This window comes from Hippichthys cyanospilos, chromosome 12 (genome assembly GCF_059441005.1).
Source record: "Hippichthys cyanospilos isolate Australia breed blue-spotted pipefish chromosome 12, RoL_Hcya_1.0, whole genome shotgun sequence".
Taxonomy (NCBI): domain Eukaryota; kingdom Metazoa; phylum Chordata; class Actinopteri; order Syngnathiformes; family Syngnathidae; genus Hippichthys; species Hippichthys cyanospilos.
In genome coordinates this window covers 4,821,294-4,844,401 of record NC_142380.1, presented here as the reverse complement: position 1 = coordinate 4,844,401, position 23,108 = coordinate 4,821,294, and the positions used below count along the sequence as shown (strand labels likewise).

Here is a 23,108-nt window from a genome sequence, read left to right as displayed (position 1 = left end):
TATTATATGACAATGTAATATCACTTGCATATATTTTTCATATATGCAAGTCATATGCTATACACCCCCCCATACACACACACACAAACACACGTCCATTTTTTGTCTTCATTGTCTTCTTTATCGATATCATGATCAGCATTTTCCCTGTCATCATCGTGATTACCTTCATCATCATCCTCATCATCACTTTCATTCATCGTCTTCATCCTCGCCAGTGTTATCTTCATCTTATCTGCTCATTTGTTTCCAGTGGTTGGTTCCATGCCGCTGGAGAATACGCGAAAAGCAAAGCCGATGGAATCTCACGATAAATAGGTAATAGTAAAAAATCAAATTATGAGGCCGCTTTTGTCTCTGAACATTTTTAATTGTTTGACGATTACAATCTTAATGGATCATGCTTAGCACTTATCAGTCTAAATATGATAATTAGCCACTTATTATGTTTATAGATACTCCTCGTTGCATTATTATTCTGTCAAATCACACAAATAAAATGAAAGAAGGGAAAATGTGTTTTTTTTTTTGCCTCTTAACTCTAAATTAATTCTGATTTGTCACAATTCCAGATATCTACAGCAACTAAGTTTCGCCTTGTTAAAATGTAGGAATTCTGTGATTGGTTTTCAGTGTAGACATATTCAATTGTGGTGAATGAAAATATCAATATGAGTTTTGTGAAGGATAGTGCATACATCATTTTTAATTTGGCAGAACTATCTCCTATATGCAAGATCTGAATATATTATTTAACGTTGAATAAAAAAAATCGTAAAAATGTCAATGCCATTTTAAAATCTGGACAAGTTAAAACATTTTGAGTATTTTAAAACATCTCTAAAAATAATTTTGTTGCGTATGTCTACATTTCAGGAGTTTTAAGTACATTCCTCTTTTTTTCATAACCATTTACACTGAAGCAAATATATTTCAAATCTGAAAAATATCGATGTTTTCTATTTATGTCTCATGGGGGGAAAAACGTTCAAGGAGAAAAGCTTTTATTATGAAAGCGCTCACAAGCTACTTCCGCCGTGTTTCCCCGTCTCTCGACGCGATGTAGTGCGCTTCCCCTCATCAGCTCCTCCACAAAAAGCCGAGCGCCTTTTCTTGTGGTCACTCGGCAGCCCCCACGCGAGGGACTTGGACATGGCTGCGTGAGGATTTGTCGTGTTTTCACGTCGAAGCGTCAAGTGAGTGGCGCTTGTTGTTGCTGTTGAAATGTGTCGAAATGAGCATCACTGCGGCGCTTTACTCGTGCGGCTAACTGCAGGCTAGCTGTGTCATCCTGGGAATACTTTTCACAATAAAACCTCAGCGCCGTCTCGTTTTCGTCGGAATAATGTTTATTATAGGATATGATAATGCTACTAAAGGCACGTTTAATTGTGAGCGTTTTAGTGTGACCCTAAACACGTTTAATTCTGGTCGTGAGACGACCTGCAGCTAGGACAGATGCTGCCTTCTCCCGGTTACACTCGCGTGATGCTTTGTGGTCATTTTAAGATCTTTTTTTTTTTAACCATGGCCGAATTCCTCTGCAGACGACGAGCAATTAACTCGATATCGCAAAAGTAATAATATGCTATGTGTTATGCGGTTCTTCGTGGGCAACGTTTAAAATATGATAAATTGTCAACGTACTCTGTCGTCGACCGAAACGAACTTTTAAAATTTTACAATTGAACGACCGGGAATCTGATCATTGGATTCAATTATGGATCATAACAGTAAGTGTTTTTTTTTTTTTTTGTTGGTATTTTACTTTGAAGCGTCCGCCCTCCTCCGTATTATACGCCTTAATTCCGATGTGTTTTGGTAAAAGAAGCACTGCAGTGTTTGTCGTCAGTCAAACCAGCATCCGCAGCTTCGCCCTCCCCCACTGATGCTCATCATCTTTTTTGGTGCTGTCTTTATTTTCGTCGACAACAAATATGCTGGTGTTGCAAACCTGCGATGATGCGGGAGAAAGGGTGCCCTTGACGGAGGAGGAGGGGAATAAGATAAGGGGGGAGCCGAGTGGAACTCCCTTGTAATCCGAAAAGGGTGGAGGGGCAAACAAGGAAAGGGCCAGTCACACTTAGAACAGAGGTTGTACAAACGTTTTCCTCAAGGGCAGCATCCAGAAAAAAAATAGATGCCGAGGCCACTTTGATATTTTCCACTTCAGTTGACCGAAAACAACCAAATCGATGCAGGAGTATTTCTAAATACCAGCCGTCGTTGGGTTGATTTTATTGCTTTGGCCAGCAAGCAAACATCTGAAATTCAAGCTCACTTTTCAACAAGTTAGGCAGATAAAATGAGTCAAGAATTGTTTCCAAGAGCTGTTTTGTCACAGTTTCACATTGTATATTTCAAACGATCAAATTTGCCTATGAGTTTAATGCTAAACACATATTGGAAAATGATAATGACGGGCAAAGCATCCATAGTCACGGCGGTAGAACAACTCAAGCAGTACTTGTGTATATACAAACGGTGGTGCAGCCCATTTAAATAGACGATTTCACAAAATTTACAGGTAGGGTTGCTCCGATCAGGGATTTAAACTGCCAATTCACTTTTGGAGCATCCATAAGTGAGATCAGCTGATACTAATTCCTCTGTCGATCATATGGATTAGCTGTTTTGTAATTGGCTGTCACCTGAAAATGACATCACAGTTGATCAGATCGCAACTCGCCCTTTTTTCTGTGATCAACTGAGATCAACTTTTGCAAATTGAGCCGTGATTGGTTGTTAACTGTGTTCTGAGCAACTGTGATTTCATTCTCGGTTGACAGCAAGGGGGAAAATGGCCGCCCCCACGATGGATTAAAAACTTTGAGCCAGAGAGGGATAAGTTGTATGTAAGAAGTTATGAAACGATTCTTGTCAATGTTTGATGTAATGTTTTTATGTTATGTTTTGTGTTGTGTATATATATATATATATATATATATATATATATATATATATATATACACACCGCTTATTGAATTTCTGGAGTGCAAAAAAAAAATGTTAAAAAAACGTTTTTGGGAGTGAATGAGATGAATTGCCAAACGCAGGGGTGGCAACGAACTAAAAACGACTAAAAAATGTTAATGTAATTTTCCCCACTATTGAATAATAACGTTCCCACTTGTATTTTCGCAAGCTGAAGACGCCATGGCCCCGTAAGGCGCCCCCTGGCAGCGTCATCAGCCGGACCGGACGCGGCGGCGGCCATGGAGGCCGACTTGTCCGAGTTGTCTGCGTCCCTTCGCAAGGAGGACGGCGGTTCCAGCGAGGCGGAGGACCCAGGTACGACCCATCAAAGTCTCAAGCCCCAAGAGGAAGCCTCACTGTCTCCTTCGGTCACGGCAGAGGAGAGCACCGAGTTCATCCGGCTCGGCGCCGGCGAGCCTTCCCCGCCGAGCCCCGCCCTCCCCAAGGCGGGCAAGTCGGCGTTGAACCGCCCCTCGGAGAACCCTCCCTTGTTGTCCGCCGGACGGCGAGACCCGACGCCGGCGTGCCGGACCTCGCCGCCCCGCCTCCTCCCGCGAAAGAAGTACCTGGCGCTGATCCTGCAGGACTCTCGCTGCTTCCTGTTCTGCATGTGCTACCTGACCTTCATCCAGTCGCTGATGGTGTCGGGCTACCTGAGCAGCGTGATCACGACCATCGAGAAGCGCTACAGCCTGCGCAGCTCCGAGTCGGGCCTGCTGGTCAGCTGCTTCGACATCGGCAGCCTCCTGGTGGTGGTTTTCATCAGCTACTTCGGCGGCAGGGGGCAGCGGCCGCGCTGGCTGGCGGTGGGCGGCGTCTTCATCGCCGTGGGCGCCGCCCTTTTCTCGCTGCCGCACTTCATCTCGCCCGCCTACCAGATCCAGGAGGTCAACTCCTCGGCGGCCAACGAAGGGCTGTGCCTGAGCGCCAATGCCAGCCGCGGGGACCGCGTGGACGTGGCGTCCTGCCCGCGGGACCAGGAGGGCAACGAACACAACCTCTATGTGGCGCTCTTCATCGTGGCGCAGATTTTGGTGGGCATGGGCTCCACGCCCATCTACACGCTGGGGCCCACTTACCTGGATGACAACGTCAAGAAGGAGAACGCCTCGCTCTACCTGGGTAAGCGCGACGCGCTAGCCCTGGCTAGCACAACCCTCGCTATTAAGTATAACCTTAAAGTATTTCGCAGAACGATGCTGATTATTAGCAATCGACGAGGCCGATGATCAGTCGGAGCCGATACTCAATTTCAAAATAAAGTTCCCATCAACGTTTTTTAAAAAAGAGAATTGCCGTAATTCGCCAAAATAGGGCGAACCCGTGTATAGAATACACCCTTAATTTGGGCGTCAAATTCTGGTATTTTCTATGTTACTGTATGCACCAAGAGTATGGTGACACTGTAAAAGCTTTAGTAAAACAGAATAAATCTCATCTTTTGTAAATTTTCCTGTGTTCATACCCGTAAGTTGTATACTTGTTGCGCGTTAAATGTGTTTCCGATTTCCCACATTGTGAGCGGTCAGTGAACGCCTTCCCAGTGTAACTTTGAATGAGCTCAAAGTTGTTTTTTTTTTTTTTTCTGTTTCTCGCGACGCAGCTCGAGTTCATTTTGCCATAAGTACCTGAAGTTGTGCACCGTCCGTTTTTCTCCAAGTTTATGACTGTGTGTATATGCTAAAAGACCAAAATTAGTCAAATGGAATCTTTCCGTGTTCTCAAATCGGTGTGCCCAGCTACATCATTGAATCAGCTGGAGAAATCATAACTTTTACATAATTAGTAATATGGACTCGGACATTGGTTCAGTTTGCTTGCTTCTTTTAATGAAAATAATGCCTTAACAACCTCAGCTAACACGAGCTGCAACCGGAACTTGCTGCTAACAGCCAACTGAAGTTTGCCTTCTAGCTTGTCCCATTACGGTAATTATTGTAAGTAAGAATACCGAAGATAAAAAAACTGCAATCTGAGCGTCAAAACCCGCCTTATGCGTCTTTAAATTACCGTTCGTCGGACACTTCTAAACTTTCGACCTTATATTTTTGGGGAAAAAAAAAACTCTTTTCATGACGGCCATTAAAAAAAAAAAAAAATCGCAAGAAACTGTGTGTGTGTTCAGGCAGGTCTTCTCTTCCTTTTTTGTCGAAACGGTTGGGCACAAATTTTGCGAAAGAGGCTTTGGTGAGCAGTGCTTTTTACATTGATCGTTGTGAAACTTTGCCGGGTCCTCAACTCGCATCATTAACCTTGAAAGCCCACCGTCCAGCCTCACGCTCCTCCTCCTCAGCCGCTTTGCTTTTGGCTTGTCAGGCCTGGCCTTGTCGCCCCAGTGGCCTCAAACAAGCTGAAGCTTAATCAGAGCAACAAATTAGAGCGAGTTTTGGGGGCTGGAAGGGGGGATTTGTGTGCATTCCTGAACGAGATATGAGCAGGAGAAATAGTAGCACACTGTCAAAAAAAAGATTTAAAAACGGATCAGTTTCAACTGTGTAAATAAGGCAGCAGGACTTAACTCTAATGATGAACATAAAATGGTATAAATCAGATAAAAAAAATTTAACAGTCAAGTTTTGGCTGAAAAAAACGGATTTGTTTCCTCCCTATGCATTTCAATAGGCTGTAAATTATGTGGGTTTTCACTATTCAAAAAAAGGACATTCATTCTTGTCATATGTGTTTGTTACTGGTAGTTGAATGGGCGTCATAGAACGCATTTAGGCTTAATTTTGTTCTACTATGTACTTAAGAATCTTAAGATTTTTTTTTTCCAAACAAACTGACTAAGGTGTGTGGAAGGTAGTGAGATCCAGGTAATTTTTTTCCACAAATTTCTTCCATCGCTTGCAAAAGTTATGATTTGCTTCGTTTTGAATGATAGGTCTTCGAAATATTTTACTATATACTGTACTTTAAGGATACAAGGTTATGGTATGATTTTACTTGTAATGAATAATGACCCTAGTGTTACCGATATACATCTGCTTTAAATGTTTGGACTACCTAGAGGTAAAAAGTAAAAATAATTGGCAAATATTGTCCATTGGTTAGATTATTTTTGGCCAATGTTTGAAGATTTTATTGGCCGGCCTATTAATCGTTCCTTGTATCAATTATGTGAAAGGTCTACTTATAATCAAGATGGCAAGGTTGCTTTTAGCGTGGCGCGTTTGCAAATGACTGAAACTGCAATGAAATGAGGGGTTCCCCAGGGGTCAATCCCGGCTCCCCTATTGTTCAGTTTGAACATGCTTTGCAAAGCAATTGTTGTAAATTATTCTTAAAGATACAAGAACACTGAATGTAAAATATGAACTTTTCCATCGCTTTCATGATTAGCTGAGCCTTTTTTCCCCCTAAATGTAACAAGATTATGACTTCCAGAGTAGCAAGGTTTGGAGGAATGTGGCAAAACGAAGGAGTGTGGAATAAACAAACAAAAGATGCCTTCTGGCACTCGGTCACCTGAGAAAGTTTAGCGCAGCTGGACAATGGCAACATTCCATCACTGGGATGCAGGAATGCTGCTTGATCATTGTTGGATTCAGGGACTCATCGTTTTTAACTGAATCTAGAGTTTTATCAAAATATTCATGGTGGCCTGATATCTTTCTCACAAATGACTTTCTCCTAATTGTTTGAAATCTTCGAACATCGCAATTGAGGAATTTGTCGACTGCGGGCCCCTTTGTCACCTGTCAGTGTGGGTTGGAATTATGATTCTTAGGAATCAAATTGGAATGTGGGATGTCGCGGTTTTGGTGGTAGTGAATTTAAAATTAGCCTCTTTTGTAACAGCAACTTGAGTCAATGTTGATTGGCTAAAATGTTCTTACAGTTTTGAGTTTTCTGGCGCTCTTCTCCGTGATAGATACCACCTTGGAATGAGGAATTTGTCACCGAGAAAATGTTTTGGTTTTCGACCTAGCATTAGCGGCAGTAAAGCGCACATTGAAAAACAGACTTCAGAAGATAACTAGAGTCGACTTGATTGTTTTGATTAAAAACATTCTACAGGGACTACGTATTCCTCCCGCGCTACTTAGCCTACTTAGCTTATTACGATGGTTGTCATTGTTCGGACTCAGCAGGATATCCGCAGAGAAAAATAGACTGCCGCTAATTTCATTCATCTCTGCACTCACAAAATGCTTTTAGACCGACGATCGATGCGGAGCTCGGAAAAGCAACCGGGGAATTTCCTGGCTGCCATCCAGCTTAAACAATTCCTTCAATGATTGCGTTGACTGTACTGTCCAGTAAAATGCATCCAGTTCACTGTTACATCCAATTCAATCACGGCCATGTGTTGTGTGTGAGAAATATAAATATTTGTGTGGGTACGAAGGAGCTCGTGACTTTTTTTTTTCTACAATGTGGTGATCTTCTCCAGCCATTCCTGATAGTGGCGTTGCGCTGGAAAGCGTTAAGGATACGAATGCTGTGTCAGCATGTTGCCGTGGCAACACACATTCCATTGTGTCTGGCCCCCTTCATGTCCGTCTGCCTTCTGACTGTCTCCGTACCCTCGTGCACGTGACGGCCGTTCGCTCGCTCAGCAGAAAAACACTTTCACCATTTTCACCCATCAGTAGTGAGAAGTGGTTGTGTGTATTGTCCATCCAAAAATCCATTCATCCATTTTCTAGAGCTGCTTATCTTCACAGGGGTCACAGGCTTGCTGGTGCCTATCCCATCTGACTTCAGGCAGTAGGCGAGCGACACCCTGAACTGGTTGCCAGCCAAATGCAGGGCACACAGAGACAAACAACCAATCACACACCCAATCACGCCTAAGCCCAATTTATTATGTCCAATACACCTGCCTTGCATGTTTATGGAGTGTGGAAGGCTCGGGGAGAACATGCAAACTCCACACAGGAAGGCCGGAGCGAGGCCAGCTTGAATTTGAAGCTCTGTCATATACTGTATATATGATACTGTTGTGTATAGTGTAATAATATGATTTTACAATAATGTAACTATATAAATATATATATATATATATATATATATATATATATATATATATATATATATATATATATATATATATATACACAAAGCCAGGCTTATGTCGGCAATATATATTCAATATTCTAATTCTAGACAAAATCCCCGTTAAATCGGCATATAATACATGGTAGTATCTCAAAAATTGACCAAATTACAGCAGTTTTATATATATATATATATATATAATATAATATCATATCGGTGGTTTATATCGACCTCGGTGGCTTGTTGGTCAGGGTGCCACGTTGTGTAACTGTGTTACAGGTTTTCCCTCTCCTCTAGCGAGATGAGGGATTATCCAGCAGAAAGCACTCCATCTCGTCTATGTGTGCGCGAGCCGTTTGCCTTCTCTGATGTAATAAGGCGCCTGCTCATGGAATACGGTCTGTGTCTACACAACCAGTTGAAAGCCAAGTAGTTATGAAGGTTGTAGTTGGAGTAGATGTACAAGAAGACAGAGTTGCTTCATGTTCTAATTCATTTGCTCCAAATTTGAAAAAAAAGGGATGGAAAACAACGTGTCAAAATAGATTGGATGATACTTGCAGAACCTCTCTTAAAATCTCAAGTGAGTTTCACTGGGTTTGTTGAACACTCAGAAACCTAAGAGAGTCCAAATTCAAAGTCTGATTCCTGGATGCTGGCCAGTGTGCGTGGTGGGGAATTCACGTGGTTATGCTCACACCTTCCCACAAAGTCCTCAATGACCCTCAGCTTGTCGCTCTCTGATACGCAACCGATAACGGGGGAATATTCTGAGCGCTTCTGCCTATCATTGAGTACGTCGTCATAACTACTGAGATGATCTCCGAGCACCTACCTTAAGTTCTTAGGTCTCATTTGAAGGTCAAAGGTGAACGTTCCAACTGGAGAGCAGGACTTGTTCAGTCACACCAGCTGAGGTGAGGAATGTACGCTGTTAAGTCCCTCTAATTGGCAAAAGCTCATTCTTTTCATGTGACCGCAAACACAGAAGGCCTGTTCTATGCGTCGTTAGGTTGCTCCATGAGTTATGTAAGATTAAGGATGATGATATGTGAATTGACATCCACACTGTCTCTTCTCAAATTGAAAACAGGAGCTGTTTATCGGAGGCAGGTGTTTAATCACATTCGTCTAAGCAGATAGTTGAGATGTTTGGCTCCTTGGTTAGTTAGTAGGTCATTTTGTGGTCCGTTGACGGTTTGTTTCATGGGAAGAATTTAAGGTTGATTTGCTTGTAGTTATTTGGATGTATGGTTAGTTAGATTTAAGGATATACTGTACTTATTAACCATCAATTAGTTATCGATAGTGAAATTCATCAATTTGATTTTTTATTAGGGATATTCAATACTTTTTACTCAGTACTCAACTTTTGACTAGTCACCAACTACTGAGATCACTTTTAATTTTGATTGAGGGTGTCCTGATCCAATTTTGATATCAAATATCACCAATATCACCCCATAAAACAGTATCGAATTATAACGGTCTCCATCTGAAAACTCTGATATTAGCAATCATATACAGGCAGTCTACTCCAGACTCCGCCCCTGCTCTTTTATTTAATAAATGTGTCCTATATTTTCATTGCTGACAATTGTTCTTGTTTGAAAAGCATCACTTGATCAAGCCTCTTCAGAAATTTCAGACTGAAAAAATCAATAAACACTGATATTTCATAACATTAAATTTCAGTTTTTATTTCAAACTTGTTACCCACACGTCCTGGTTACGGCGAAATGATGCCTTCAACACTGAACATGCCATTTAGAAATAAGCGCAGCATCAAACCTATTTTCAACATAACACAGATGCACTTGGATTATTAGAATACTGCACCAACACAACAGGAACACACCTGGTTGTGTTTATGAGTGGAGAGTGCCCCCTGGTGGCTAGTAAAAACTGCAGATACCCCGCGCTAGACTATAAGCCGCATGGTTCAAAGTGTGACAAAAAATTAACAGCTTATTGTCTAAAATTTACGCTTTATTTTTAACGCCGCTGCAAAAAGAGCGTCACACTTTATCTTGGTCTCTTTTTGTCCAGCCATCATGTACGTGATGGGCGCATTGGGCCCGGCGGCCGGCTACCTGCTCGGCGGCGTCCTCATCGGCTTCTACGTGGATCCCAAGACGGTGGTTAACATCGACCAGAGCGATCCCCGTTTCATCGGAAACTGGTGACTATAAACAAACGTACACTTCAACGTGTCATCAAAAAAAGATTCCTAAAACAAAGAACAAAAATTATGTAATATTAGTGAACACTCATTTCAGTCAGGTAAAAATTGTGAGAATATTAAGAACATCCTTACACTGTAAATTTTGTATCTCAAGGCGCCGCCATCTTAAATAAAGATGATTTTGTATATGTGCAGGTGGAGTGGCTTCCTGCTGTGCGCGGTGGCCATGTTGCTGGTCATCTTCCCCATGTTCACCTTTCCAAAGAAGCTGCCGCCGCGACACAAGAAGAAGAAGAGGAGGAAAAAGTTGAGCTTGGACGAGATGTCCAGCGACGACGACGTCCTCAAGGAGAAGACCAAGAACAACAACAACAAAGCCGTCACCTCCTCCATGGGCTTCGGAAAGGACATTAAAGGTACGCAGCAGTACTGCAACTCGCAAGTATTTTTTTATACTCGGATATCCTACAGAAAATTCAAATCTTATAGTGAAAATTCGGATTTGAAAAAATTTTTGGAGAAAAACAAACACAGAAGACCAAATTTCCAAATTTTGGTCTCTGGAAATGTTGACCGGAACACAGTATGATATGTTAGAAAGTGATCAGTAGAAACGGCAACGGTGTCAGACTGTTAGTTAGGTGGCACCAGATTGAAAATTGATGGCTTTTAAATCCGTAAATCGCGTAAAACACGATAAATTACGGTTCTTTTTTTTCTGCAGACCTTCCCAAGGCAGCTGTGAGGATCCTGAGCAACGTGACCTTCCTGTTCGTCAGCCTGTCCTACACGGCCGAGAGCGCCATCGTCACCGCCTTCATCACCTTTATCCCCAAGTTCATCGAATCGCAGTTCGGCATCCCCGCGTCTAGCGCCAGCATCTACACAGGTGACGCCACATCTACGATTTTATATTTCGCCGGTAGAGTGACACTAAGACTTGTGGTGTCATCCGCGCGTTCTTCCAAGGTGTGATCATCGTGCCGAGCGCGGGCGTGGGCATCGTGCTGGGCGGCTACATCATCAAGAAGCTGAAGCTGGGCGCCCGCGAGTCGGCCAAGCTGGCCATGATCTGCAGCGGCGTGTCGTTACTCTGTTTCTCCACGCTTTTCATCGTGGGCTGCGAGAGCATCAACCTGGGTGGCATCAACATACCCTACACAACCGGGTAGGTCCGCGGGAACCAATGGCGGCGCGCCTTGATTTCCGCAGAGTCAGCGGCGCTCCTTGCCGGCCCATCTGTGACTCGGGTGCGGACATGTTGACGCCACTGCGGGGTAGCGGCGCCCTTGGAAGGAGACCAATATAGCGATATAGCGATTTGGCAGGACGCCCTCGTCCATCTCATTGCGCTTCTCCTACTTTGGACTGAGCTCGCTTCCTGTCAAAGAGGCCACCCATCTCATTTTGTTAGGAAAGACATTCAGGGTGAAACGCGTAACTCAGATTTTTGTGCTTTTTATAACCTGAATTCGGAAGTTAGGTGTTTGCTTGCTCGGGGAATGCCTTATTTTTCATCTAAGCTAGGTAGTTGGCTAGCTTGTACTTGGGTGGTTGGTTTAAGTTGTTGGTTGGCTAGTTGGGTAGCTTGTTTGTTGGGTAGTTACTTAGATTATTGACAGCGCATTTTTTAACTTGTTAGTTAGTTGGTAGTTAGCTAGCTAGGTCGGTAATCCACCTCTGTACCTTTTTTTTGGAAATGCCTTACTTTTTGTCTTAGCTAGGTAATTGGCTAGCCTTTTACTTGGGTAGTTAGCTTGCTGGTTTATTGGCTAATTGGTTAGCTTGTTTGTTGGGTAATTAATAAGCTTATTGACACTTGTCACGGTAGTCGTTTTTAACTTTAGGTGGTTGGTTGGTTGTTAGTTAGCTTGCTAACTAGCTAGCTAGGTTGGGTGGGTATAATACGTGTCGGTCTAGCATATTTGGTTCTGTCCACCTTTGTATGGAGAATGCCTTACTTTTTGTATTAGCTAGGTAGCTGGCTAGCTTGGACCTGGGTGGTTGGTTTAACTTGTTGATTGGCTAGTTGGTTAGCTTGTTTGTTGGGTAGTTAAGTAATCTATTGACAGGGTATTTTTTTAACATTGTTTAGTTGCTTGGTAGCTAGCTAGGTTGGTAATAGGGATGTTACTGTATACGTGGTAATTTCGGCATGGCATTTTTGGTTCAGTCCACCTTGGAAGTTCGGTGTGTGTTAGCTTGAGGAATGTCTTACTTCTTTTTTTAGCTAGCTGCCTTTTATTCAAATGTTTTTACCATTTCAGGCCGACGCTGACGATGACGCAGAGGAATTTGACAGGCGGCTGCAACGTCAACTGCGGATGCAGAATCCACGAGTACGCTCCCGTCTGCGGCTCGGACGGCATCACCTACTTTAACCCTTGCCTGGCCGGGTGCAGCAGCGTTGCCAACGACAGCAGCGGCGTAAGACGTCGCAGGCGATCTTCATCTTGTACCACCGATAGCTTCATCACGGATTTTTAACAGTACACATGATGTGCTTTGCTTAATTTTTCAGATCCGAAACTACTCGGAGTGCGCGTGCGTGCAGAGCCGGCAGGTCATCACGCCGTCGTCGGGAGGGCCGGGCAGCAACCAGCTGCAGCTAGTCATCGTCAAGACCTACCTGAACGAGAACGGATACGCCGTGGCGGGAAAGTGTGACCGCACCTGCGGTACCCTCATCCCCTTCCTCATCTTCCTCTTCATCGTCACGCTCATCACCGCCTGCGCTCAGCCCTCCGCCATCATAGTCACGCTCAGGTACTGCAATTTATGAAATTAAAAATACTATTAATATTAAACAGTTTTTTTGTAATCAAAATGTTATTTTTTTAAACCCTTTTATCAAAAAAAGACAATTTCACTCTTGTGGTTTATGGTGTTCATGAAAATATAGGCACCACCATTTTTTTTTAATTAAAAAAGTGCTTGTTTTCATTAAAAATATCAATCCCAAAAACTAGGACAGGAAGTGCGACCCTCACATGAATAAATACTATTACTTATTCTAACAAAAAATGATTCAGTTTTTCTTTTTTAAAATAATCGTCGTGTGTATGCCTTTTTTATATATCTAATTTTTAAAAAATACGATTAAAAAAGACAAATTCACATCTATTAAGATTATACTATTATTGAATACTTTTTAAATATATTTTTTGATATATATATTTTTCTTGAATTGTTGAGTGCGCTAGCAGCTAGCATGCTAACAGGCGTGTTTGTGCAGGTCAGTGGCTGAGCAGGAGAGACCGTTTGCGTTGGGAATGCAGTTTGTTCTGCTCAGGACGCTTGGTGAGTAGTTTTTTTTTTTTTTTTAATGAATTTGAATAACCTACTGCAGATTTGTTTTATGAACTTATATTTTCCTGAAAAAAAAAATTCATTCAACAATTATTTAAAGGATATTTACATGTTCTTTTTTTGTTTGTTTGTTTTATTTAAAATCTTGAGTACCCCCTGGAGTTCCTTCAAGTTCCCCCAGGTGTACTAATCAACACAAATCTTTATTCTTTTTCTGATGTTTTTTTTTCGTCTGATTTTTATCACTAACAACTTACAAACAAATTCAGCTAACAATGCTTCCAATAATTGAGACACATTACTCGGCATATTTTCATAAACATGCACATTTTGTCAATCGCTATAGCAGCGATGCTGCATCGTAATCATATTTGACCCGCTGGCGTCCGATCTGTTTGCAGCGTACATCCCGACGCCCATCTACTTCGGCGCCGTCATCGACACCACTTGCATGCTGTGGCAGCAGGACTGCGGCGTGCACGGCTCGTGCTGGGAGTACGACGTCACCTCCCTGCGCTTCGTCTATTTCGGCCTGGCCGCCAGCCTCAAGTTCCTGGGCTTCCTCTTCATCTTCCTCACCTGGTATTCCATCAAGTACAAGGAGGAGCGCGTGGAGCGCTGGCTAAAGCGCCATCTTTCGCCCGCCGACACGGTGGGCAGCCTGGTGTGCCACCCGGGCGGCCGCAAAGGCCACGCCCGCACCCGCTCGTGCCCCGTCAACATCCCGCGCAGCGAGCACGCCGCGCCGCCCCCCGCCTGCGCCCCGCCCCGCGCCGGCGCCCTCAACCGCGGGGTCAGCACGCAGAGTTGCCCGGGGAACGAGTTGAAAGCGGCCACGCCGCCGCCGCCGCCCGCCCCCGCTGCGCCGGCGCGCTCCCTGGAGCAGGTGGCGTTGCGCGTCTGACAATAGCTGAAAAAGAACAACCGCTGCCCCCCCCCCCCCCCTCCCCCCACCGGACCGGACCTTCAACTTGACGACACGAATCCGCATGCGTGGACATGTGACACATCACGACCCGGTGCTACACAACAGTACCACATTGGTGAAAAACCCGACACAGTTTGCCTCACTTGGTACCAAAGTCACTTAACTGTACCCACTTTGGTTCACCGGATCTAGTTTGTTTGAATTTCCACGGTCGATAGATATGGGAAATGTGTGTGTGTGTGTGGGGGGGGCACTGTTCGGCACCCTACCTCAGCGGGATTACAATTTTTGGAATTTCAATTGTCGACGGTGCAGGAGTGGTACCACAGCCACTTTTTCGCCATCCTTTGTGGGTGTTAGGCTACCTAAAACACAGTTTGCGCCACTTTGCTACTTTTCAATAATGTCATTCCAAAGTAACCATAGCACATTTTGGCACCTTTTTCATGCTTGGTAGTCTTAACCAGTTATACTCATTCTTTGCAATTTTTTTTTTGCAAAGCCCCTCTTAGGAAAGTGTTCATAATTCACGCCCCCCTCCCTCGCCACGGTGACTTTGTACAAGTATAATTAAAAGTGTATACTTTTTAACATTGACAAGAGAAAAAAAAAGTAATACAAACCACCTTTCAGCATTTTTTTTTGTTTACAGCGTTTATACAGGAATACAGTAAAAAAAAAAAAGTGCATCAGTGCCTGAAAGTAAAACATTTACGTTTTTATTTAAACTCAAAACATTTTTGACCAACTGAACAGTTTGATGCTAATAAAAGAACTACATCAGTGAATAATATCAAATGTACTGTAAATTTCAAATTTTTCGCCGCTACTGTTTTTTTTAATCGCGCTTTGAACAGTAGATTTATATTCCAGTGCAGCTAATCTGCAGATTCTTTCCTACTAGCCACCAGGGGGCAGTCTACCAATAAGCAGCAAGGCACAACTATTTTGATTTTCAACTTCTATTTTACTCACCACTAGGGGCACTCTCAACTAGTAAACACAATCAGGTATGTTACTGTTGTGTTGCTGCAGTATTCTAACGATGTGTCAGTATTTTGTCAAATATGTTGATGCTGCTTTTATTTTTAAACATGCAGGCATGTTCAGGTTTGCTGCTTTAACCAGGCAGTTTGCATTTTTTTTTTAAACTTCCATGTACCATCTCTCCACATAAATATTGGAAGTTAAAACCTCAGTTTTGGCCTATACATTACAAAAATAGATTTTTTGGTAAATTTTTCGTGGTAAGACCTATGATCCGGTGCGCTTTATCATTTGAAAAATGGTGTGAATTGACCTGGAACAATAACACAGAGGCACTCATATCTTAAACATTCTAACCTAAAGAAGTTTTTTTTCTAAATCGCATTAATCATTAATGTGAAGCTTCATGAAGCACCAGTGATATTGGCTTAATCCTCTAGATGGGGCTCTTGGTTTAAAAATAAATGCTAGTAGAAATGTATTAAATTCCCCCTGCTTCTTTAAACCAAGAGTACCACATTGAAGAGTCAAAAAATATATATCATGCTTCATGAAGCTTCATTTGTCCATCACTAGTGTGTTAAAGGTACCAAAATGACAGCACTTGATGCCGTTTGGTTCACTTTGGAATGATATTTATTGAATTTACAAAAAAATGCTGTGAAGGAAGCGTACCAAAGTAGCAAATTTTGACAAAAATAATGACGGACTTGAAGGAGCTTCATAGTTTGCTTTATTTTGGTACGCTTCGCAACTTAATAAAATGAGCTAAATCTTTTACAATGTTACTTTACAAACACAAGACCGTTTGTTTCCCTCCTTTTTGGCTCCATGCCACAGCAAAAGTTGACAAGGAGCAAAAGTTGACAAGGAGGCGGAGCTGGTGAAGGATTGGGCAGCTCATCAGCCAATCACATTGTAGATGATGTCTGCTTATTAGATTCCCAGACAATTTATGTATTAATAGAAAGTTAGCCACGATTACGACACTCAAAGCAGCCAAAATGACGAAACGATTTTATTTGGCGTTGGAACATGGAACGTTGTCAATGTCAACTTACTAAATTGCCGTATTTTAGACTTACGAAGTTGCATGTGATAGACGGGGAAGTCACGTGTGCGACTTGCTTGGTTAGGTTTTATAAATCGTGCACATCACATCAAAAGCAAACGCGTTTATGTAATCTTTTAGGTTCCTTTACAAAACAAATGTGATTTTTTTTTTTTTAAAAGCACTTTCTGGTCTTACTCGAGATCTTGGGCAACACACACAAACGCACACGCACATTTGTCCGCCTCCGTCACGGGATGTGGGGCACAATGCATTGTTGAACAGGTTAAAGCTGTAAGCATCGGAGATTTTTTTTTCAAAGAGACACGGTGAATTTTTTCAGCCTGACATCAAGTCAATCCGTTAAACGCGTTGGCTTGGTTTAGAAAGCAATGCGAGCACATGACCAGCAACCTGTTTTAGGAATTTTTAGAGACATCTGCTGGTGATTTGAGAAACTGCACTTAACAGCAAACGGATTTCATCATTGAACTCATTTCCTCCATTGTGAGCCTACTTGAGTCATGTGATCTTCATTTGATCATCAGGTTGGATTAAAAAACAAAAAAAAAAAACTATTTTATTTGTTTTGCCAGGTAACCTCACTGGGACGCCGGATTGACGTCTTTCTGTCAAAAAATGTGAACTAAAGATAAAAAAAAAATGTCATCATGTAGTTGTCACTTCTTCTTGTTGCCACTAGAGAGCGCACTGCTTCCAGACATACCTTCGGGGCGGTGTTTTATTTGCGTATGCTTATTTTTTTTATTGCAATAACTGAAATACGAAGTGCAAAATGTATAAAACAACTCGGAACAACAAACAAATATTAGAACACATAATACAGAGGCAGTAAATCCAAAATAATATAAAAACGAGGAGACAAAAAATAATTAACTAAGCTAAGGGTAAAATACGTTTAATTTTTTCCACAAATCTTGATTATTTTTTAGGCTTTTTATTGTATGAATAGCTAATTAATTTGCGTATGCTTATCTCTGTGCGCGTTTGGACGGGTTGACGCCAAAAAGGCGCGACGTCGTTTACACTACAACTCCCAGAGTTGCCCTGTGAAATTTACTTCCGGGTCCAACTGCCCAAGCAGGAAGTGAATGTCAAGTTAAAATGAAACGAATTCTCTTCCCGTTGATTGCAACCTGCTGACCATTATTTGGACGATTTTGGACGACCACGAAGAAGCACAACAAACAAGACAAACTGCAGCGTGCTTGAAATGTAAGTAGCGAACAAAGGTCATTTTAAAACAAGTTTTAGCTTGAGTGTCAACGACAATGACGACGCGTTTCATGTGCTGAATTGTTTTGATTTCGGCACGGCCCAAATGCGTTTTTGCTCCTCAAGCTTGCTCACGTGACACGAGGACGATCGTCATCGTGATGAAGAGGAAGCATGACATTATTTTACAGTGTCCAAATCTCTATTTTCATTTTCTCCTTTGTTTGTTTTCATCCTTCACGTTCCGCATCCACAATCTCCCATAGTTCAATGTGAAAAACGGGCTGGGGATGACGTCATCATATCGATCCATATCAAAGCAAAATGGCTTCCAAATAAAACTTTTGCTGATTGGCATGATGTAAGATCACCATCCCAAACGTTGGACAATCTCTTCTTGAATTCACGCTTTCCTCCTGCCTCACTACATCAATTTACAGGAACCTCAAGGGGAACTCAAATCAAAAATTGTCTCGCTAATAAGTTCTGTGCGGCCCCACTAGTGTAAACACGGCATTATAATGTTTATTTAGTTTGTGGGGTATCAATAAAGCAGCAATTTGTTTTTGCCAGTTGTTGTCGACTGAAAATAATCTCACAGTTGCAGGCACCAGGTTAGTTTATCTTGTAGCAAATGCATGCTAAGTTGCTAACAATGCTAACTGTCTCATTTGTGTGCAGATGCAGTCATGTGAAGGGCCACAAAGCCGGTGTGCGTGTTGACCGCAGTCGACTCCCCCGCTAGTGGCGCCATGGACAGCCGATGCAGCAGCAGCGCCGAGTCTCATTTGACGGGGGGCTACGGGGGCAGGTGCTCCACGCCCCTGCAGGCCCGCGTGGATTCGTACGAGGAGGAGAAGAAGAAGAATTGCATATCGGACGTCAGGCGGACGTTTTGTCTCTTCGTCACGTTTGATCTCTTATTCGTCACATTGCTGTGGATCATCGAGCTCAACGTAAGCGCCCTTGGCTTTGTTGTCATCAGTTTGAAACAAAATGGACGACTTCCTGTTCAAATTCGACCGAGTTTTTTTTATGGGTCTTCCCGTGATCGACTTATCCGCTCATTTTATATGTCCTTTGTGTGTGTGTCAGGTGAACGGCGGCCTTCCCAAGCAGCTGAACCAGGAAGTGGTCCACTATGACTACCACGCCTCCTTTTTCGACATCTTTGTAAGAAAACAAACGCTTGTTGATTCTGATGGACTTTGGCTCCAATATAAAAATCGCCTGATGTTTTTGGCCTTCCTGTCGCATCTTCTCCGCTTTCTGTCTTGGCTCCGCCCCCTCAGCTTCTGGCGGTGTTCCGATTCGCCGTCCTCATTTTGGCCTACGCCGTATGCAGGCTGAGACACTGGTGGGCAGTGGCTGTGAGTACATGCGCAGAAAAACACACATAAACACTCTAAAAAAGGCTCGTTTTTTTTTTTTTTTTTTGGTATACTCATTTGACCCACCTTGTGTCAAAAGAATAACCCAAACAAAAACTCCAAAACATGAGTAAAATCAAACCAAGTGGGGTCAGTCCCTTTTTGAGCCAACTGTGTGTAGAATGAACACACACATACACACACTAATAATACTCACCCAAGTCCAACACAAAAACCCAATTTGCTCACATTTTAAATTCTAACATCGTAACACAGTAACATACACAGTAACATACATAAACACACATTTTTAAAACAAAGTATCGATTGTCATTTTATGTAGCTGAAGTTCCAGTTTGCCATATTTGTAAGGACACACACACACACAAACATGTTTATCTAGTAAAGTGGTGACGGTCATGCTTCGTTGATGAAGGTCCCGCTTGCTCTTGCTCACTAGTGCTCACACACACACACCGAACATCAGATGGCTCTGTAACGACGCTTTTGCTGTTTTGTTTGCGTTGTGTTCAGATCACCACTGCGGTCAGCTGTGCCTTCCTCATCGTCAAAGTCATTTTATCAAAGGTAACGCCTCAAGAAAATTATCTGAGAGTAATTGTTTTTTCTGTCCGTCCATCTTATCAAACCTTTTTTTTTTCTTGTTTTGCAGCTGCTGTCCCAGGGGGCTTTCGGGTACCTGCTGCCCATCGTCTCTTTTGTGCTGGCCTGGATGGAAACCTGGCTGCTGGACTGCAAGGTTCTCCCTCAAGAGGCCGACGAGCTAAACCGTGAGCCAATCATCGTCCTCTCTTCTTGTCCCCCGCTTGTCCTTCACGTTTGTGTCTTTGTGTTGACCTCGCCAGGCTACCGGTCCATGTCGGACGCCGCCGCCGCTGAGCGAGCGCCTCTCTTCAGGCCTGGCCCCATGTCTGACGGACAGTTTTACTCTCCGCCTGAGTCGGTGGCAGGTGAGCGCCCCCTAGAGCGCTTTTGGTCGACTGCGGGCAACAATTCCTCACTTTGCTTCTTCCTTTTCTCCCGCAGACACGGACGAAGAGCTGGACGACAAACGCTGACTCTAGCGAAGGCTCGGATTGCACTGATGCATGCTAGCCGGGGAAAAAAAAGGCCATTAATGGATTATTTTGTTGGTGTCAGGACGTGGAAACAGGAAGTTTTGTGGGCCTGCTTTGAAGGGAAAACTTGGCCTTACACTTGCACGCACCCATGAGCAAAGTGCTCATCATTTTCTGTAAGGATAGATGAGCTTTCACACAAAGTGAAAACGTGGCCAGTAGGATGATGTACACAGTTTTAGGCCGCCTTGAATGACAAACAGGAAGCTATAGTCCGTGAAAAGGGATCCCTTTCAAAATAAAATTATCTGTCAACTGTGAATAAAAGTGAGAATCAACTCTGGATAACGGAGAGCATATACGAATGCACGTGAAAATATACACCCTCAGTAAAACCCTCTCACACTAAAATAAACACACACTCAAAGCATGCATTCAAAAGAGATAGTCTGCTTGCAGCCTACATGAATGATGAGCTCAACTTTTATTGTTTAACTAGGATTGAACAAATATTAAACAATAACTCACATTGTAAATGTTCTCTCCAAACTGGGTCACAAAATGTCTAACTATAGGGGAAAAAAGATGCTTCCATTAGTCTGTTCCGCCCACTCCCCAAAATGACTCATTCAATCCCAAAGATTTATTTTTACAATTAAAAGAGTCCAGACACTCAATCCCAGGTACTCAAATATTACGATATCAAACGATGTAAAAATGAAGCTAAATATTCTTTACCATTTTCTGTAGGGTAAGTTCATAAAACATAAGCGTAAGGTTAATTCCAGTCTGTCGGTCCCAATGACATTTTTGGAGTTTGTAGCGCGCCTTTAAGAGGCGTGACCGAGTGATTGGCATCATAGACCGTGGGCCATCAGTCTCCACGTGAGCATCTGGGTGCGGGTTGTGGCCTACAGCAGCTCTTTGCAAGTTTTCCCAGAAGTGAAATCGCAACAGCATCCATGACCTGGGAAGGGCTCGTCTCATTGTTCTCCGCACGAGTCGCGTCTCCATCATGTCTCATCATGCGTAACCCGTACCATCCTAGTGAATTGTTTTCATTCACAAGCTGGAAGAACAGTGGTCCAAATCGGGAAAAACATCTTAATATGGACCGGGTTCCTGGTGCGAGGGGTCCCACTATGGTGGCATGCAGTTCCAGACTTCCTGGCATACGCACTGGCAGAAGCCGTAGACCATCACCATGACAAGGCTGGCGGGAACTAAACTGACCAACAGGACCCCAAAAGTGGATTGCTGCATGATGAGCAGGTAGACCCCCATGGGTAGCGAGCTGAAGTAGAGCAGGCCCAGCACCCACACCAGCGCCCGGGCCGACCTCTGGCAGAGCGGGGCGGCGCAGTCCCGCAGGGTCCACCTCTGTTGGACGGACACCACGGAGTCCCGGCTGGAGGTGCGGAACCCCCAGCTAGAAACCAGCGGGCCGTCGGACTGTTCCTGACTTGGTGACTGGGCCGGCGGAGGCTCCATGATGGTGATGACCACAAAGTTAGGGGAACCTCTGATGGAGGAGTAAGCGGAGGAAGGGGATGCTGCGGTCGCTTCGCTTACCACCAAGGAGCTTAGGTGCCGCGGGTTCAGGAGCAGCTCATCTGGTTGGAAATGAAGGTTCCTCTGGGACCTCTGGTTGCGGGTTCCCGGGGCCAGCTCGCTCAGCAGGTTGTAGTCGTCCGGGAGGCTGCCGACCGCCTCGCCGAGCGGCCGGGTCACGTAGCGGCAGAAAGGGCAGACGACGGTACGTGGAGGCGACTCTCCCAGGTCCTGAATCTTGGCCAGGCACTTGGCGCACAGGCGGTGGCAACATTCCAGAACCTTTGGCCGGCGAGTCCCCAGGTTATAGGTGCTGTAGCAAATCTTGCATTCCAGCTCCTCCCAGTTGGGACGCTCCACGTGGCCGCTCACCTCCTCTATCATCTCAAGTTCTAAACAGGTGGGAGGACGTCACATGGTCAGTCTCGCGACCTGAAAGTTTCAAACAAGTTCGGCTTTGGTCCTTTTCCATGAAAACATCAGCCTTCACTATAAAAGCCGACGGCATAGGGCTCAAGCTCCGATCCTCGATGAGCGGAGTCCTTCGTGTTTTCCACGTTCCTCTCCCCAGAACACCAGATTCAAATGATTAGCTCATCGACAAGGTCTGTCGGATCTTGAAAATGATCCTAATCATTTAAACCAGGTGTGTTTGGGAGGGATGCATAAAAAAATGTGCAGGATACCTGCCTTTGAGGATTGGATTTTGACATCTACATGCGCTCTACTGCATAGGTGTCGAAATCCAGTCCTCGGGGCCTGCCTGTATCCTGCATTTTTTCAAACCTTCTCTCTCAAATATACCTGATTCAAATGATTAGGATCACTTTCAAGCTCCTGTAGCGCTTGCTAATAGGTTAAACCGGAGAGAAAACAGGAAAACATGCAGGATATCGGCCCTCAAGGACTGGAGGGCAACTATGCTCTACGAGTTTCTTGACAGCTTCTGTGACAAACGACATTGATGGTAAGTGAAGTTGTCTTTTAAACCAACCTGACTTGAGATCACCAACTAAACTCCAGGCTCAGCTCTCCCAGGACAACCAATAAGGGGTCACCATGTTTGGTTCACGAAGACCAGTCCTGACTCCCCCGGAGGCATCAGGATCATAGCGCTTCGCTGGTGGCGGTCCCTGCGGGCAGAAGCCCCTAGTGAGGTCCCAGCTGAGGACTTTCGCTTATGTGGTGGTCTGTGAGCTTCACTTTTGGGGAAAGAGGATGGGGGGGGGGGCAAAAGACCCTTTCAAGGGGGAGCGTGTGAGCGAGAGGGATAACTGTTAACACAGCACACAAGAGAACAAATAGAAGGCAGCAAAGGACAACAAAGGCCGGCCTGTGCAGAACAGCGCTGGAATTTTCGAGCCGGCTCTTTTCTTGCTCAGTCAAATTCGCTCCAATTAGTGGTTGGCACACAGAGTGACCTCCTCTCCAT

At 43.9% G+C, this 23,108-nt stretch overlaps 3 protein-coding genes and 1 long non-coding RNA gene across 9 annotated transcripts; 2 read left to right on the top strand and 2 right to left on the bottom strand.

Annotated features, from left to right (window-relative positions):
* The first annotated feature begins 1,046 nt into the window (after positions 1-1,046).
* LOC148414481 (solute carrier organic anion transporter family member 5A1-like) lies at positions 1,047-17,116 on the top strand. Of its 4 annotated transcripts, none has more exons than XM_088430266.1 (11): positions 1,047-1,196; positions 3,146-3,291; positions 3,355-4,098; positions 10,030-10,162; positions 10,361-10,581; positions 10,890-11,054; positions 11,135-11,333; positions 12,433-12,592; positions 12,687-12,931; positions 13,401-13,465; positions 13,876-17,116. In XM_088430266.1, the coding sequence occupies exons 2-11, from the start codon at positions 3,216-3,218 to the stop codon at positions 14,376-14,378; spliced, it is 2,511 nt and encodes an 836-aa protein (XP_088286392.1). In that variant the 5' UTR covers positions 1,047-1,196; positions 3,146-3,215; the 3' UTR covers positions 14,379-17,116. The 4 variants fall into 4 exon arrangements, with proteins under 4 accessions (XP_088286392.1, XP_088286393.1, XP_088286390.1 ...); XM_088430267.1 differs by having other exon boundaries at positions 3,146-3,782; positions 3,855-4,098; XM_088430264.1 differs by having other exon boundaries at positions 3,146-4,098.
* On the bottom strand, positions 9,764-11,235 carry LOC148414482 (uncharacterized). The gene is made up of 3 exons (XR_015867506.1): positions 10,892-11,235; positions 10,298-10,433; positions 9,764-10,210 (listed from the first exon to the last, which is right to left on the bottom strand). It is a non-coding gene; the product is annotated as an uncharacterized LOC148414482 (long non-coding RNA).
* A 415-nt stretch (positions 17,117-17,531) lies between the features above and the next one.
* stard3nl (STARD3 N-terminal like) lies at positions 17,532-20,464 on the top strand. Its single transcript, XM_088429888.1, has 8 exons — positions 17,532-17,676; positions 18,358-18,632; positions 18,772-18,849; positions 18,969-19,046; positions 19,581-19,634; positions 19,720-19,837; positions 19,913-20,017; positions 20,094-20,464. Exons 2-8 carry the CDS (start codon positions 18,429-18,431, stop codon positions 20,123-20,125), a joined length of 669 nt encoding a protein of 222 aa, XP_088286014.1. The 5' UTR covers positions 17,532-17,676; positions 18,358-18,428; the 3' UTR covers positions 20,126-20,464.
* A 132-nt stretch (positions 20,465-20,596) lies between these two features.
* On the bottom strand, positions 20,597-22,864 carry rnf182 (ring finger protein 182). 3 transcript variants are annotated; one of them, XM_088429887.1, is made up of 3 exons: positions 22,671-22,864; positions 21,698-22,108; positions 20,597-21,610 (listed from the first exon to the last, which is right to left on the bottom strand). In XM_088429887.1, the coding sequence occupies exons 2-3, from the start codon at positions 22,058-22,060 to the stop codon at positions 21,266-21,268; spliced, it is 708 nt and encodes a 235-aa protein (XP_088286013.1). In that variant the 5' UTR covers positions 22,061-22,108; positions 22,671-22,864; the 3' UTR covers positions 20,597-21,265. The 3 variants fall into 3 exon arrangements, with proteins under 3 accessions (XP_088286013.1, XP_088286011.1, XP_088286012.1); XM_088429885.1 differs by having other exon boundaries at positions 20,597-22,108; XM_088429886.1 differs by having other exon boundaries at positions 20,597-22,068.
* Between the last annotated feature and the right edge of the window lie 244 nt (positions 22,865-23,108).

Bases quoted from the DNA above. Each gene is read 5' to 3' on its own strand.
- LOC148414481 (XM_088430264.1), top strand. From the start codon at position 3,216: ATGGAGGCCGACTTGTCCGAGTTGTCTGCGTCCCTTCGCAAGGAGGAC. The intron at 10,582-10,889 runs GTACGCAGCAGT...TTTTTTCTGCAG, and splicing joins CTTCGGAAAGGACATTAAAG to ACCTTCCCAAGGCAGCTGTG. The intron at 13,466-13,875 runs GTGAGTAGTTTT...ATCTGTTTGCAG, and splicing joins TGTTCTGCTCAGGACGCTTG to CGTACATCCCGACGCCCATC.
- stard3nl (XM_088429888.1), top strand. From the start codon at position 18,429: ATGGACAGCCGATGCAGCAGCAGCGCCGAGTCTCATTTGACGGGGGGC. The intron at 18,850-18,968 runs GTAAGAAAACAA...CCGCCCCCTCAG, and splicing joins CCTCCTTTTTCGACATCTTT to CTTCTGGCGGTGTTCCGATT. The intron at 19,838-19,912 runs GTGAGCCAATCA...TGACCTCGCCAG, and splicing joins AGAGGCCGACGAGCTAAACC to GCTACCGGTCCATGTCGGAC.
- rnf182 (XM_088429885.1), bottom strand. From the start codon at position 22,060: ATGATAGAGGAGGTGAGCGGCCACGTGGAGCGTCCCAACTGGGAGGAG.